The sequence below is a fragment of the Malaclemys terrapin genome, chromosome 11, assembly GCF_027887155.1.
Source record: "Malaclemys terrapin pileata isolate rMalTer1 chromosome 11, rMalTer1.hap1, whole genome shotgun sequence".
In the NCBI taxonomy this organism is placed as follows: domain Eukaryota; kingdom Metazoa; phylum Chordata; order Testudines; family Emydidae; genus Malaclemys; species Malaclemys terrapin.
The window spans coordinates 24,354,763-24,372,472 of record NC_071515.1 but is presented as its reverse complement, the minus strand read 5'-3'; the positions used below and the strand labels follow the sequence as shown (position 1 = coordinate 24,372,472).

Genomic DNA, 17,710 nt, shown 5'->3' with positions numbered 1-17,710 from the left:
GGAGAGAACAGATTCTGTGTGATAAATTGGGAAAATAGAAAACTTTTAAAGAAGAAATTAAAAATGGACAGCAGATTTTGCTATTAAGTCTTTACTTTTAAACAGAGTTTAATTAAGAATTATTTTATACAAGTTAACTTTGTTTAAAGATACAGAAAAATCATTTGCCAGAATTCCTAGTGCTCTACTAAATAACTTCCCAAAATGTTCCATTTATTGGAGATAAAAATGCTAATTGTGACTATTCTTAGCAGTGTAGTCTATTAGATACTGTTCCTGAAACCTGTTAATATTCTATCTTGGTTTTGAGGTCAGAGTTCAAAGTCTAGGAAAAGGAACAGCTGTATAGACTGCATAGAATGCTCTTCTGTATTCAGACTTTTAACTTGGATTCTTAGGATAATCTGATGATGGCATAATGCCTATCACACAAATACTAGTGTTTCAAGAATTTTCTCTTTTTTTTTTAAATAGCTATATTGAGACCTGGAAATAGTAGTTATCAATAGAAATTCTACTCAGATGGTACAACACATTCTTCTTTATAATAGTTTTATCAATTCACACTGTCCCTTTAGGGACTTATATTTATATAGTTCCTATCAGATTCATTTTAAGTGAGTTTCTTCCAAAGGCACTTCACCAGAACCCTAACACAACATATACTTAACAGTACACACAAACAATATCCAATAATTTGGGACAGGAAACAAATACTTTATCCAGCGGAGATTTATTTTTTTTAAACATAGCCATAATATAACTATCCAGGTTCAAATCTGGCCAGGATGCAACTTCCCTCCTTTTGCATGACCACAATTAGTAACAGTAATGTTATGCTTTATTTAAAAGACAGCACACCACAAAGAATCATCACGTAAGCATCATGCCAGGGTACTGGGTTGGCAGTAAATTAGGAGTATCCACCTACTGACTCATTAAGAGCACTTCCTGCAGTACACACCCATTTCTGAAGTATTTAGTTTTCCTTGTTTTTCCCCCTGCTTAAGTGGCCTCATGTTCTCTCTGCAGGGCCATGAAGCGTAAATTGGATACTTTTGCCTGTTACAAGTGGGGACTGAAATCTGCAGAGAAGCTGATGAGGAGCAGCAGCTCAAGATAATCTGCCACCTGCTACCCCCAACTACCAAGGAAGAGAAACCAGGGCCTGAAGGGGTACTGGAGCTTCTCCATAGCTGTAGGATTTGGCCTATGTCCTTCTCCCTCCCTCCCCCCCATCTTTTAGAAAAGCTCCTTGACTCAGGCTTAATTAATATTTTATATAGCGGCTAATAATACAAACGTTTAAATGGTCCCTTTGTAGGAAGTGCAATTCACAATTCCTTGGGTGTTCACACTTTTGCTGCTACTGTTATTAGGAGAAGGAAGTTTTCCTCAGGGATGAGTTAAAAGGGTAACAGCATGTTATTCTACACAGCATCCCCACAAGAGGAAGGGCTTACAATTTAAAAAAAGAAAGCAAGCTTAGAATTGATGAGAAATTGCAGAATATAGCAAAAATGGTGTGATTTTTAGAGGTCTCCAATTTGCCATTTTTTGTGCCCAAAACTTTCTCCTGTCTAAAACTAATTGTACTAAGGGGATTTTATCTAATCCTGAATAAACAGTTCACTAGCCAGTTATACTTTTTTTTTTCCACTTGAAGGGGGTTGAGTCAGGTACTGTGTCAACTCACTTGGAATAAGTCCATTTATTTGGAGCAGTTCTTGAAGCATTACACTCCTGTCCAACTTATGCATTCATGGATCTCCCATTGAGATCTCTGAGAATTCTGCATATGTTGTGAGAACAGAATAAGAGAGGTGAAATCTGCTGTGCAGATCTGAAAAGTATAATTTAGCCTTTAATCTAAAAATAGATTTAAATACTATGCATTAACAGTGGTTCTCAAACTTTTGCACTGGTGACCCCTTTCACATAGCACGCCTCTGAGTGAGATCCCCTCCCCCTTATAAATTAAGAACACTTTTTATATATTTAACACCATTATAAATGCTGGAGGCAAAACGGGGTTTGGGGTGGAGACTGGCTGACAGCTTGTGACCCCCTGCCCCCAGGAGCGGTGCCAGGGTTTTTGCTGCCCTACGCGGCAGCGCTTCTCCTCTGAGCATTCAGCGGCGGGTCCTGGAGTGAGTGAAGGACCTGCCGCCGAAGACCCAGAGCGGAAGGACCCCTGCCACGGAATTCCCACCAAGGGCGGCAAAATGCCGCCCCCCAAATTCTGCCGCCTTAGGCGACCACCTAGAGTCGCCTAGTGGAAGCGCCGGCCCTGGACCCCCGCCCCATGTAATAACCTCATGACCCTCTGAGGGATCCCGACCCCCAATTTGAGAACCCCTGCATTAGAAAGTGTGTGTGTGTGTGTGTGTGTGTGTGTGTGAGTGAGTGAGTGAGTGAGTGAGAGAGAGAGAGAGTGAGTGAGTAGGAATTACTTGAAGTGACAAAAAAACTACACCACTAGTTTGCTATGAATATAATGATGAAACATGGCACACTCATCAATGGAGATGAACAGGCTCAATTTTGCTGGATTAGCACATACCTTAATTTGCTATAAATAATATGTGCCTGGTTTTATGATAGTGTTGTTTCTTAAGTGGTTGAAACAACATGTTTCTATTCTCTCAGGCTCTGACTCAGCAAAACACTGTTGTGCTTAACTTTAACCATAAAAGTTATCCCATCCTTATTCAGTAAGGTCAAATGGAATAAGTAAAATCTTAAATGCTTTCCTAAATAGGAATGGGATTATTCTCAAGTTTAGAATTAAACATGCGCTTAAATTTTTTTTCTGAGTCTCAGGGCCTAATCCAAAACCATTTGAAGTCAATGGCCTAAATCACAAGGCACTTCTTTAAAATCCACAAACTCTTATCTAAATAAATCTACTTACATCCTGAATCTCATTAACATTATTTATATATTCTTCCTTATTGCATATGGATCAGTTATATATACAAATATACACTCTGAGATTTATATTTATAATACATTCCAGAAATGCATATTTTATGCTTTAAACTACTTTCTGGTTACCTGTCATGTCGGATGATCGGTGTAGGCAGTACACATGTAAGAAGCCATCCAAACTCAGCCAGCGTGTGCAGTAAAGGTCCATAATCTGTTTTAATTTCACAGCCCTACATTAATAAACCAATATAAAAACAGTAAATGCACTCTGCAGTTTTACCTTATTTCCATATATAATGTAACAAATTAGAATTGACATTATTATTATTTTATTGCAATAACACCTTGAGGCCAGGGTGTAATTGTGTTAGGCACTATACACCCATATAAACAAACAGACAGTCCCTGCCTCAAAGAATTCACAATCTTAGTGTCAGACTATAGACAACAGGTGGATAAAACAAAGAGATGGGGGTATTAAGTCAGTATATGGGTTTAGGACTAAAGCCCTAATTCTTCAAAGACACTTCAGCAAGCACCTTCGGTGCTTAATGTGAGGTATGTACTTGAGTACTTTGTTGACTTGGGGCATAACAGAAAATTTCCAGTTTGATTATAATAGTAGAATAATCATTTTTAATGACATTGATTTTTTTAACCTGATTTTTGACTTTGCATTCTGAACAAACATGTCACTGAGTTACTGAGTAAAGCTCAAAGCTAATGATTTTTGCAGGTAAACATTTAAAGGAATAATTATTAGAAAACCTATCAGGATCTAGGAAAATATTATTTTAGGATCCTAAGAATCTGGGACCTATGCAGATGGAAAACTGAACAAGTTAACTTCTAAATGTGCTAATTACTTAGAAACCTATTTTACTATACAATTTTCCCACCTTTTTCCAGCAACAGCTCCTAGCACACATGAATGCTCCCAGCAGGCGAGCAGAAAAATGGCCTTTACCAAATAGGCAACATCAAAAATCGCTGGAATACCCAGGTATAAAAACAATCAACTTTTTTTCTTTCCTGTGTGGTTTCTCCAGGTCTGTGTATCAACAATACTTCTTTGTGTAAGTATGCTGCACACTAACTGGCCCATTGTGGATCCTCCTGGAAAGCTCTAAAAGTTCCCTAGGTTGCATTAATGTAGTACTGTTTGAAGTGGTGCTACTATGGCTTCTTAACAGGGCATCTCAACACAAATAGGTCATTTGGATCAAGACTTTTTCCACTTAGCTTGCATCCTTGCTTGCTCTGTAGTACTTACAGGAGGAGATCTGAACACTGTGCACAGTGGACTGGTGCCTGGATCAAAGATTGAATTCCAAAAGATACTACAGTTCCTGAAGGATGGCCTTGAAAAGGGCTAGTTGCCTTCATTTACTTGAATTGTTAAATATTAAATTTATACTAAAAAGCAGCTGATCAGGCTTCAGGACAGCACTGAGTGGGGGAGGAGTGTGGAAATTGGCAGCTTTGACTACAGTGGAAGCAGGGAACGAAGTAGAAGAAAAGAGAAGGGCAGTATAACAGTATACAAGGATCTTAGCTTTAGAAACTGAGATTATGTAATTACCAATCAAAACTAGATTTCTGATTACAGAATCACAGAAATTAAATATGGAAAACAGATCTAGCCTCTCCCGCCGCCAATGCAAGATTGTTCATGAAAGTATGCTTCCTATTGATTTCTCCAGTCTATTTTAAATATGTTAAGGATGAGGTGCAATGTATTCCACAAATGTGAACTTGGAGAGGCCATTTTTTTTTAATTTTTAAAAGGACAATTTTTAAAAATTGCTTTTTCCTCTTGCTAGGCCTGCAGCGCTAACAGGTTATGACTGCGTGAGCTGCAGATTCTAGTGCAGGGGATGGCAAACTTTTTGGCCTGAGGACCACATCTGGATATGGAAATTGTATGGCGGACCATGAATGTTCACAAAATTGGGGGTTGGAATGCGGGGGGAGTGAGGGCTCCGGCTGGGGGGGTGCGGGCTCTGGGATGGGACTGAGGGGTTCAGAGGGGAAGTATGGGAGGGGGTCGCGGTGCAGGCTCCAGGCGGCACTTACCTCAAGTAGCTCCCAGAACCAGGAGCATGTCCCCCTTCCAGCTTGTACGCAGAGACGCGATCAGGCAGCTCTGCACACCGCCCCGTCCGCAGGTGCCATCCCTACAGCTCCCATTGGCCATGGTTCTCAGCCAATGGGAGCTGTGGGGGAGGCACTTAGGGCGGGGGCAGCATGCAGAGCCCCCTGGCAGCCCCTATGCATAGTAGCTGGAGGGGGGCATGCCGCTGCTTCCGGGAGCCGCGCGGAGCAGGGCAAGCCCCTAACCCCACTCCTTGGCTGGAGTGGGGCAAGCCCCGGACCCTGCTCCCTGGCAGGAGCTCGAGGGCCAGATTAAAAACATGTGGAGGGCTGTAGTTTGCCCACGCTTATTCTAGTGTATAGGCAGAGCTACTGGAGAGGAGCAGAAGAGTCAGTGAAAATATGTAAAAAGAGCAACAAGGAATAAGGAGGAAAAAAGGCATGCGTGTGGAATACAGAATATATGAAAAGAAAAAAGAAAACAGGAAGTAAAAAAGAGAAAAAATGAGGCAAGAGAGAAAATGGACAGGATAAAAGACACCAGCAATTGTTTCAGGATCTGAAGCAAATGGTCATCTGTAGAGCTGGTCAGGAATATTCCATTGGAATGACTGTGATATGTAAGCACCTCGGATCTTTTTCTTTGTCTGAAAACTAATGGATTCTCAAACATTTTCTGATGAAAACAAAGCTTTTAAAAAGCTGCGAAAAGCTCTTGTGAGGAAGGGCAACATTTTCAAAAACACTTAAGTGACCTAGGAGTTTGAGTCCTATAGACTGTCAGTAAGGTTTAGGCTTCTAAATGCCTAAATTGCTTTAAAAATGGGACTTGGGCTCCAGGGCATTTAGGGCACTTTGGAAAATTTTACCTGAAATCCTTCCTTTGTGCACTACAAACAAATCTAGCTTCCAAAGGAAACATCTAAGTGTTCTGTATTGGAGGCCAAATTCAGACCTCAGTTTAAGCAGGTGCAACTTCACTGATTTCAGTGAAGTTATTCTTGTTTGTACCATGTCTCAATTTTGTGCACTCCGATTGAGTTCAGTGTCCCTACTCACGTGTGTCAAGTTACTCAAGTGCCAAATGTTTGCAGATAAGGTCCATGTTTTGCCCAGAAAATAATTATCTTTACATTTTAATTTTTTTCCCCCCATTTGACACATAGTACTTTATACTGTATAAAGGCATTTGAATCATTTGAATTAGAGCTAATTGATAGTGATTTTTTTCAGTTTGCTGGAAATTCTGAAAAATTAAAAAAATTAGTTTTGGTCAAACAAAACATTCTGTTTCAATTTTGACCAATTAAAAACATTTTTTCTTTTTAAAATAAAATTAAAGGAAATTTTGAAACAGTCATTTGAAACAGAAAAATCAAAATGTTTAATTTAAAAAATGTCAAAATGAAAGATTTCAACTTTTTCAGAAATATACATATATTCGTTAACTGAAACAGTTTAGTGAAATTAACACAAATTTGCAAATGTTTTGGTGTCACTGAATTTGCATATTTTGCTGAAAAAAGTTTGTCAAAAAATTTCACACAGTTCCAGTCTAATTTTGTTCTGAGAATGCCACTCCTTGTCAAATTGGAGTCCCAAATCCATTAACTATAATTTTTGAGAGGATTGCAAATTGAAAATTTTGAAGCCCAGTCAATAAGAACTCCAAAGAAATGCGGGGTATAAAATTGTATCTTTTCACAAAGTGTGCTGAACTGCCACACTAATAAACTGTGTAAATGTTTCCATAGCAAAAGCTGGCCTATAGGCAAATAAGGTGGAAGGTGTATTCGGTCATAGTAAATGGAGCTTGAGAAGGGTAACGCTGTAACAGCACTGATTAAAAAGACATATGTGATCAAATTTACTGAGAACAGAAGGGACTACTCTGAGATTATGGGACCTGACCATATTGGAGACTGAGAAACTAGTTACTTAAAGCAGAAGACTTGGCAGTGGTTACTGGTCACCTATTTAAGTCAGCAACCTTGCATGAAAATGTTTCATAAGTGGATGCAGAACAGGGGTTCTCAAACTTCGTTGCACGGTGACCCCCTTCTGATAATAAAAATTACTACATGACCCCAGGAGGGGGGACTGAAGCCTGAGCCCACCCAAGTCCTGCTGCCCCAGGTGGAGGTGGGGCAAAGCTGAAGCCCAAGGGCTTCGGCCCCAGGCAAGGGCCTGTAACCTGAGCCACGCCACCCAGGGCTAAAGCCCTTGGGCTTCAGCTTTTGGTTCCAGGTGGTGGGGCTCTAGCTTCAGGCCCAGGCCCCAGCAAGTCTAAGTCAGCCCTGGCGACCCCATTAAAACAGGGTCGTGCCCCAATTTGGGATCCCGACCCACAGTTTGAGAACCACTGATGTAGAAAGAAATGAATTAAAAACACATTTTCAAACATTACATAGTCTGTAAAACAAATAAGCCACTCTTAAGCAAGTGTGAAAGATGATTTTTCATGTATTTTTGATCAATTTCCTACACTACATGTAGAGTCTGATTTGCTAGATCTTACTTACCTATTTTAGGGATTTGATTAGAAATACACAAATTCAGCATTCAGTCTTATGATTTCAATGGTAGTCTTGTTTGTGTAAAGATGACTCTAAGAAGGCAAACTAAACTTGTATCTAACTTTGATACAAACATACTAAGAAAAAACAATACAGAAAATTAAAGATAAAATGTTAAATTGGTAAATAAATAGCAAGTTACCTCAATGACAGTCCATTGTTCTACAACTATTGTGTCATTTCCTTTCCTGTTAGAACCTGGAACTCCTGAACCACCTTCTTCATATATAAATAATCCTTCTAAAGATTTGGTCATGTGGTCTCCTGTGGAAGCAAGGAAATGTGTAAGGTGAACTATAAAGACTTAGGCCCATATCCTACAAAGATGTACACACCTTCTTAACTTCATACACAGCTTATAGTCCCACTGAAATCACATTATCTGAGGCATCAAATAAATTGATCTTTAAAGTTTTTTTCAGCTGTCTCAGTCACCACTTTGTAAGCTATGAAGTCATATTCTTAATCAAAATACGGTATTTTCCCTTTTCTACAGGGAGTCAGCTATTAATTAAATGCAAATTTCCATACTATTAAAAGCATTAGCAAGCAAGTGCCATATCTGAGTTTGAATTTCTGTTTCTTATACAACAGAAAGATAACCACTGTTTATGAAGCACACAGATACAAAAACTCTATGCTCAACTTTGAAATGACATATGTATGACCAAAACAAATATGGTTGTTGGAGATGGGAGAGGATTAAAGAAAAACAAAACAAATTACAGTGTCTATCCACAATCATTTAAAAAAAATATTAACTGGCCACAGGAAGAGCCTGAAACAGAAGTAAATATAGGAGGATTCCTGATGGGAAGGAAGTTTCAGAGAGCACCTCCCTGACTTACTTCTTGTGAGAGTTTGATAATATCCAGCTGGCCCAAACTAAAGCTGTGCATCATATGTTGGTTCATTTTCTGTGTTTGATAGCATAGTGCATCTCCTAAGAACCATCTGGAAGCCCTTTCTGTAGTGGTACCTCAATAGCCGAGAATCTTAAAAACTAAAAAAAATTAAACTAAATTTAAACAGAAAATAGAAATACTCTTCAGAATACAGTATCAGCTTTAAATCCTCTCCAACATACCATGAATGTAAAGAGAAGAGTGTCTCTGTCACATAACTTATGGTTATGCAGAAATACTGTGATACTGTAATTTTGTTTGGAGAATAATTGAAAGAATTCCACAGTTGGTCTGACTTGGAATTTTACCAAATGGGCATAAGTTTTCTAAATATGGTACGAATTTGACCATCACAAACATTGGTTTCCTAATCAATGCTAAGTATCAACAGAGTTACAATAATCTTACTTCTTTTTGGGTCTGCATTTGTAGTAAATCTTGCCTGTTTTTGGAGATATGTGAATTAAATTACATATTTACAGGCATATATGCCTATCAGGCATGTACATAAATAGTGTATAATGTTTAATTTTTACACACACACACACAAAATGTGGTTGGGTGTGTAAATGTGTGTGTATGTATATATATGTATGTGATTGAGTGTGTATACAATACACCTGCACACACTTTATTAGGGTTTGCAAACAGTTCAATTCTATAAATTCATTAACTGCAGACCTTCTCTTCAGGTTTTAGGTAGGTGCTTGAAATAGACAGTCAAAACTAGGAAATATTTTCATCTTTAATATTTCAACCTTGTCAGATAGGTCTTCTGTATTTTCAGGAGCGGTACCAGGGTTTTTGCCGCCCTAAGTGGCAGCGCTCCTCCTCTGAGCATTTGGCGGCGGGGGTCCTTCCGCTCTGCATCTTCGGGGCACTTTGGCGGCGGGTCCCGGAGCGAGTGAAGAACCCGCCGCCGAATTTCCGCCGAGGACGGCAAAATGCCGCCCCCCAAATCCTGCTGCCCTAGGCGACCGCCAAGGGTCGCCTAGTGGAAGCGCCAGCCCTGTGTATTTTACAAACTTATTGAAATAAAAGTCACCTCAGATATTTTTAAAAATTCCAGCTTTTTTTTACGACATTCACAAAATATTTTGGGACAAATTCCTCCCTGGTGAAACTCTATCAACTTCAGTGGAGTTTCAGTAGGAATTAATTTGGCCCTTTTGTCCATCTACTCTATGATAGTAGTTTACCATTTCTAATGCTAGTACCCAAAACAAATTCTAGAGTATAATATTTTTAAAAATATCTCATAGATAGTTGTACAAACAGAGGAGGAAATAAAATGTTGCCACAATAGCTTTTTCTGCATTAGAAATAGTGAACTGTGTTGTGGCTCAATATTCATTATACTTTCTCTTGCATTAAAATAGGAACTAGTTCAACCACTCTAATAAACAGAATACTGTCAAATTTTGTTCTGATAGCTTCTGGAAATACTTCTGTTTTCTTTGCTAAAATGCTCTTTTTTAACTTCCATAGGGCCTGAGCCAGATGACCATTTCTGCAGCTGTTTGAGCTACATTTGTTGTTATTTATTCATATTGCAATAAAGCCTAAAATGTACTAAGTGATATACAGACAAATAAGAAGACAATTCCTGCTAAAAAGAACGCAACATCTATTAAAGAAGAAAAAAAAAAGCAGCGAGGATAAAGGATGTAACACACAAGCAAAGTAGTCAAGGTGATGGGAGGGAAACATTGTTTAAATTCCATTTGATTGATTGATTTTTGTCAGAAAGGTTTTAGATTTCAGCTCTCTGGGAGGCCCAAATATTCAACTTATTATATAAAACTCTTTTAGGTTGATGTCAAGAACAAACAAAACAGGCAAGAAAGAATCCAGTATCTAAATTCAGCTCAAGTCCCTTTGTAAACTCTTTCCTGGGTTACAGACACTTGATCAGAAGGAGAAAAGCCCACCCACATGTTAGATTGTCTCTTTAAATGTATTCATTTTAATCCAGCATTCTTACTCCCAAGATCTCAACTGCAATATATAACAATCAGGCTGGGCAGAATCAGAGGCACCAGTTGTTCAAAGGAGGCAGTGTGGAATGCTGAAGTAAGACATTCCCCAGGTGTTAACGATGGGAGAGTTCTTCATAAGAACAAAATAGTAAAGGCTTGTGGAAATTCTGTGGGCCAACAGTGGCTGAGGTTAATTTTGGTTTGAAGCAGTTCTCCTCGATGAATTATAACAGGTATTGTCCCCTCTATTTCCAGCACTGGGAGAAATCTATTAAAGTCTAAGGGCATGATTCCACTCCCACTGAAGTCAAAGGGTATGTCTACACTGCAATTAAAAACCTGCAGCTGGCCTGGGCTCAGGCTATGGGTCTGTTTAATTGAGATGTAGATGTTCTGGCTCGGGCTGGAGCCCAGGTTCTAGGATCCTGCAAGGTGGGAGAATCAATCAGACTAGGTAAACAGAACCAAGTTAAGTTATTGTTGCAGGAATTATTGCTTAAGGGGGAGGGAAAAGAGAAAGTTTTTGGAGTACCTCCTTTTAATCATGCTGTCTGATGAAAGTCACAAATAACTGGCTTGCTCACTTTTATATTCTAGGCCTTTTAAAATAATTCTTTAGCAACTCTGGGATGCCTGTTTGTCTGCAAACTGAAAAATGGAGCTTTTTCTCAAACACACATGCACTGAATGAATTTGGCTTAGAACTGTGGCCTCATGATTTACAAGAGATTTAGAGTGATGCACAGCAAAAGTTAATTGTCATATAAACAGAAAAATTGATTGGTACAATGGGGATAGAATTGTCAGGGAACAAGTAGATACTAAATGACTCATAAAAAGTTACCTTAAAATATATTATTTAGCTAGCACTCTTAATATACTTGATTATTTTACACAGAATGAGTTTGAGTCTTGCATAAACTGTTTGTGAGAGTCTGAAGAAACACTTCAATGAACTTTTACAAAGCAGCTTTTCTGAATTAAAGTCCTGTGCTCCATTCATTCATACACAACCGCCATAAGCATCTCTAAAAGAACACTGACCATTTAGAATCTAGGACAACTGAAAAACAACAAAACTTGGGCAATAGACAAAATTCCACTTTAGAGGAACGTAAACTCTTCATTCAGCACAAAATAACTTGAGTAAAATTCAAGGAGCTAAATAGGTCAAGCAGTTCAAGTCTGTTCACCTACCAGAGTATTACTACAAAATATTCTCTTCTTTACATTATATTCTAATCTTAAATCAACTAATATTAGGTAAGGAAGATAGCAATGTATTAATTAATTTTGACTAAAAATTTACATTTGGTATGTAAAGTTCAGTTTCAAATACTTGCAAAAGAAATTGCTACATAATTTTTTTTTTGCAATCCAGTAAGATAATTTCCTGTTTTTGATATCCTATTCAATTGAAGAATACATAAATATTAATCATGATTCCATCTTAATTAAAATATTAACCATACCTTAGAGTACAGTAGTCTAATACTGAAGCCACAGACTTTCTAGTAAGAAACAGCTTTTGAAGGTATCATTTGTAGTATAGTAGAACCCAGAGGATCTGTCACAGGACGGGCTGACACTTCAAGGGATTTGGACTCAACCCTACCTGTGCCTTATCATCTGGTCCTAGGTGATGGGTGGTCAGGTGACCAGGCATCACATGATGGTAGCCCAGGGACAGGACTTCCTAAAAGAAGGAGCTTGCTCTCTTAAAGTAGTGTTAGATCAGAGGTTAGGAAAGAGCATGGGGAGGTTTCTCTAGATAAGCTCAGAGTGGGCCTGGTAGAGCTCCCCTGCCCAGAGGAATGTAAGAATAGAAAGCAAGCAAGCAAGCGCATGTGCACCCATGCAAGCTGGACGCTGAAGCCTCAGTACAGCCAAGGAGAAAGACTTGCAGGAAATTGGGAGGCTCCTTGAGGGAATCCAGAGATGACTGAGTGATATAGAGGATATAGAGCCACCTTCAGTGAGGGGCAGGACAGAAATGTTAAGAGGAAGAGGCTTGAGGAAACAGCAGGAACTGGAAGGAACTGTTGAGTCCCGCTAAGGGTTGAAGAAAAATAAGTGGGGGAAAGACTTGTTTTGGTTTAAGTTGATATTGGAACTGAGTGACTTTAATAAACCAGACCCCAAGAAGGGATAGTATTTGATTTGCAAAAGAGGTTAGGGACACTTTTTGAGAACTCAAAGAAGGGGAAATTGAGGCACTGGCAGGGTCCATTGCCAGTTCAAGAAAGACCCTGCTACAAGCATCAAATGAGATTAGGGCATAGTGTGATAGGCACTGTACAAACATTTAGTAAGAGTCAGTCCCTGCCCCAAAGAGCTTACAGTCCCAGAGGAACTAAATGACTTGCTCCAGGTAATACAGCAATTCTGTGTCAAAGCTGAGACCAGAAGCCAGGTTTATTGGTTTCTGTTCTGAAGTAATAGAGTAGCGGTTCTCAAACTTCATTGCACTGTGACCCCCTTCTGACAACAAAAATTACTACATGACCTCAGGAGGGGAGACCAAAGACTGAGCCCGCCTGAGCCCTGCCACCTGAGTCCCACCACCTCGGGCGGGGTGCAAAGCTGAATCCCAAAGACTTCTGCCTTGGGCAGGGGGCATGTAACCTTAGCCCTGGGCAGTGGGACTTGAGCTTCAGCTTCAGCCCCGGGCAGTGGGGCTTGGGCTTGGGCTTCAGACTTGCTGGGGTCCAGGTGCAACACTAGCCTTGGTGACCCCATTAAAATGGGGTCCCAACCCACTTTGGGGTCCTGACCCACAGTTTGAGAACCCCTTTAACAGAGCCATTGGTAAAATCTTGCTACTTTTAAAACAAATGAAAAACAAAACCCCACAACAACAAACCCTTTGGTTAACTACTATTGGAAAAAAGAAGAAATAACCCCCTCTCTTGCCAAGTGACTGAAATAAATGGAACTTCAGGCTGGTGTGAACATCTGGGCTTGTCTTTTAAAGAGTTTTGAAACTATAAACCAACATAATACCCAATCACATAGAAATTTTGTTACTTAAATGATTAATAGAAACATGGTCCTTAATGAATTGTTTGAGAAGCTAGCTTTGTAATTAGAGTGACCTATATGTCATATTTTACTGATTGGATAATAAATGATTAAAGGATTAAATGTTAACTTCTACAATGTATGGTGTTGTGTTTAAGTATAATGTGGCTATTCTCAGTGACTATCCAAAACAAGCACCTGACCAGTTGTGGGTGATCTGATGCTTGCACATTAATCATCTGGAATGATCAGAAATGACATTTGCCTCATCACAACATTTACAAAAGAGGGGTATCACTATTGGAGATGAGCCAAAGACAAGAACTCTGACTCTAGAACAGATTCCAAACTTTCCCAGAATTCATGGGTGTTCAGATGCAAGGTTTGGTTTAGGGCCATCTCTAATTACTACATTTATTTTAGTAAGTGAGGAGTACATTGTGGTAGTGAGTGGAAAAGATAAAAAAGACTCAGTAGCCAAGGAGAAAAATTTAAGGACATTTAAATTTGTGTGTGCACCAGCTGGGGTGTAAATTCTAGAGCGCACCAGCACGTTGTGCACTAACTGGTCAGGTGAACCCTGTTGGCGTACATAAGCAACAAAAGTATAAGTAATTTGGACATAGCAGTTTGTTAATAGATACTATCAGAAAAACACTAGGGGTAAAATCCTGGCCCCGGTGAAGTCAGTGGGTTATTTCACTGAGGCCAGGATTTCACCCTACAGGCCTAATCCTTCCATCCTAACACACACAAAACACTCTCATTGACTTCAGAATGCATCATGCTGGAATAAAGACTGCAGGAACAGGTCTTCAGTATTTATCTTATAGTATAATTATAACACTATATACTCAATGGTAATTGAGGGTACTCAGAATTTCACTGGAAGGGCTCAACAAATCGCAGGACTAGGCCTTCTGTGAATAGCAGTTGACACGCATTCTGAGAATTAGGGATGCATTCTGAGAATATTATGCCTAATATTTTGTTACTATATGTAATTATTATTAGCAATAAGTATTTGATAAAATAGCATTAGCAGTAAGTGCTGCTCTAATTGATACAGTACTATTTTTTCCCTTTGGAAAACTTTGAGCTGGGTAAAACAAAAGAGAAATTTCAATTATTTTAAGATATGACTGTCAAGGAAACAGCGAAAGGCTTTTTTCCCCTCTTTAAATCAGGTCTCACATTCTGTGAAGTTGCAGTGACAAAAATTACCATAGTACCTATCATTTTTACAAACAGGAACATCAGATTTGCTCCTCCATATTAAGAAGCAAAATCTGACCTGTTTTGCAAAATAAACACAACGGTTTAAAATCTCATGAAAAATACACTTACTTACCTTTAGAAGTTTCCCAAGATACAAAAGAATCAATTAATGACAATCCTTGTTTATAATAAAATGTGGTTAGTTCTAGCCAATCTGCATCCAGAGTACTAATGACTGCCCCTTTTCTTGTTACTTTCATAGACAAAATGCCCTCATGATAGGTCCAGCAGGTTGAGTCATCATCAAAAACATTGAAGACTGTATATAATTTATCTGAGGGAAAATATAAGAAAAGAAAAAGTTCAGAAAAAGTGATGCCTTAAAGGGATACAATCAACTTAAAAATTACACTTCTGTCTGAATATTATTTGCTATTTTTATTACAAATAACCATTAAGATTATTATTTGACAAATTATTTTTCTCTACTTTCAATGTTTTTATACAATGAGAGTACTTTGTATACAATTTTTATGGTTTCCCTGTCAATCTACTAGTCAGTTTTCTTTGCTTATGTGGATCTTTTCACACGGCAACATGGCAGGGAAAAAAATTAAAAAAAACCAGAAAAATGTCATTATAAAACCACAAGAATTATCAGGGTGATTCAGGGGAAGGTGTAGTGCTTGAAACGATTTTTAACTTCTTTTTTAATTGACTAGATCGTGAGTTGATGGTATTCCTTTAACCCATTACAATCATTAAATTTTTTAGGGAGTCTACTGAAAAAACATGAATGTCTCACTTATTTTCTATATCAAAGCATTAAAATAATACTATTCTGCTCAACAAACATAACCACCAGTAAATGGAGTTCCAGCTGAATTAATTCCACAAATCCAAACCTATCAAAGAACACTGCAGTGATTGGTTATATAAGGCTTTAGCTAAATAAATGTTTACTACATAGGTATATAATTACATTCACCCACATGCTGGTATATTTGTGGGCAAAGCCATGAAATAAACTGCATTTTTGTGTGCACACCTTGGACTAATTTATCAGCAAATCAAATCCCTGGGACTACTAACATTTCAAACCTCTGAGCAACTTCAAGCAGCACCATCTAAAAAACAAACCTATCAGAGAAATGTTTCCTCTCCCCCCTCCAAAATGACCACAGTCTGAGGTGAAGACTAGGCAATTTATCAACTCTGGACTATTGACAGGCTTAAGATTTACTATTTCATGACTGCCTCAGAGCTAGAAACAGAACATATATAGAGGATATATTCCTGGGTGGGATGAGGGATATGTGGGGAATTTGTTCTGGGACTAAGCTTGAAAGGTGTCTGTGTGCGGACCTGACTCCCATCAGCAAATCTGTGCACAGTCTGAGCACTGCAGCACGCCTTTTGGCCCTTTCCTGTGTTTTTCCTGATGCAGGGAGCCTGACCTTCTCTTCTTGCACAGCTCGCTCAAGTGGCTTTGCTCTTCAGGGGCGTTTTGTCATAGGCTTCAATGGGCCCAAGATTTCACCCTCAGTGTCCACCCTCACTCCTGTCCCTACATATCTCTTCTTCAGCCTTGGCGTAGGCCAGGAAACAGAATGGAGAAAACTGAAGTAACTGAACAATACTGAATATCTGTATTATTCAGAAAACTCAGAAGTCTGATGTTATTGAAAGCTGTGCAGAGAAGAAAGATAATTGCCAAGCTCCTCAACAGCGAAGTGAACAGTATGTTCAGTATTATCTGGTTCTTGGGACATTTGGATATTTCTATCAGTGCTAGATAATTAAAGTTCCACTGTTTAAAGCCTTTTTGTTTCATCTGTACTACTTAATGATACTGTTTCATTATTTCTGTAGTTCATTTTATATAGATTCTTTATATTCCACCATTATCCTTTAAAAATACATAGTTTTTTGAAAGGTGAAACCTTGTCCTTTTCAAAATGGTAAAAAGCAATTCCAGTATTTTCCATCTATTTATAAGGAAGAACATTTTACTAGCAACAGTTAGTTAAGTCACTTCCTTTTAAAACATCTGCAATCTAGCTTTTCCAGGGAAGTGATGGACAGCAGCCAAAGTAGAAATGACAATTCAAGTCAGAATTTACATATTAGAAGTTGGTTGAGTATGCATAGTTTACTGTGATGGGGTGTGTACCCCATAATGACTCTGAAAGGATTAATGTGGTCCAAGAGGCCAATTAACCTACCTGGTTGCATACAGAGGGTGGGCCAGATGTGATTAAAGATTAAATGCAGCTGGGAAAGGGCTGGGTGGTGCTATAAACAGACCAAGTTTAGAGCAGAAGAAGCTATAGGGAAGAAACTGTGGTTGCTCTTTTAGGAGAAGGGAATGATGAGATCTGTAGAGAACAGGAAGCCTTTTGCAAGGTGAAAAGACAGTCTCAAAAAATATTTGGTAGGAAGGGCCTACATACACAAAAGGATATAGAGGTTATGATGCTCAGTGCAGCAGGGCATAACTTTTAGGTGTGTAGAAAGCCTCAAGAACAGCACTGAATGCAATCCACAAAAGCCACAGGCTAGGTAGGTAGCCACTTAAATTAGTGGATGGGAGATGCTGATGAGAGGGGTGTGTCCTAAGCCCTTTCCATCTTGCAGAGATAGGATCTCCCTGCGGCCTGCATTTAGGCACCTATCTCTGCTAGCAACCCACAAACTAGGGGAAGATGAGTGTTCTTCCACCTAACTCTCATACCGTACCCAATCTGATAGGTATGTTCAAAGTCTGCCTAAATGCACACAAAACAGCAGGAAAGTGCTCTCTTATAATGCTGAGCCCAGTGGTTAGAGTTTTTACCTGGAATGAGGGAGGAGCTGCTGACCCTGTTCAAGTTCCCCCTCTGCCTGATGAGAAGGGATATGAACAGGAATCTGCCACCTCTAACCATTGGGCTACAGGATATTCTGATGTAGATCTCCTTCAATCTCTCCTATTGAAGTTGCTGAA

General features: G+C 39.0%; 1 protein-coding gene across 1 annotated transcript in view; it reads right to left on the bottom strand.

Annotated features, from left to right (window-relative positions):
• RFTN2 (raftlin family member 2) overlaps window positions 1-17,710 on the bottom strand; it is a 53,210-nt gene that overhangs the window by 19,264 nt on the left and 16,236 nt on the right. Inside the window, exons 5-7 of the mRNA XM_054044393.1 lie at window positions 14,858-15,060; window positions 7,744-7,865; window positions 3,058-3,161 (exon numbers count right to left, since the gene is read on the bottom strand). Of these exons, the coding sequence (XP_053900368.1) occupies window positions 3,058-3,161; window positions 7,744-7,865; window positions 14,858-15,060 (429 nt within the window). The remainder of the gene's footprint in view (window positions 1-3,057; window positions 3,162-7,743; window positions 7,866-14,857; window positions 15,061-17,710) is intronic.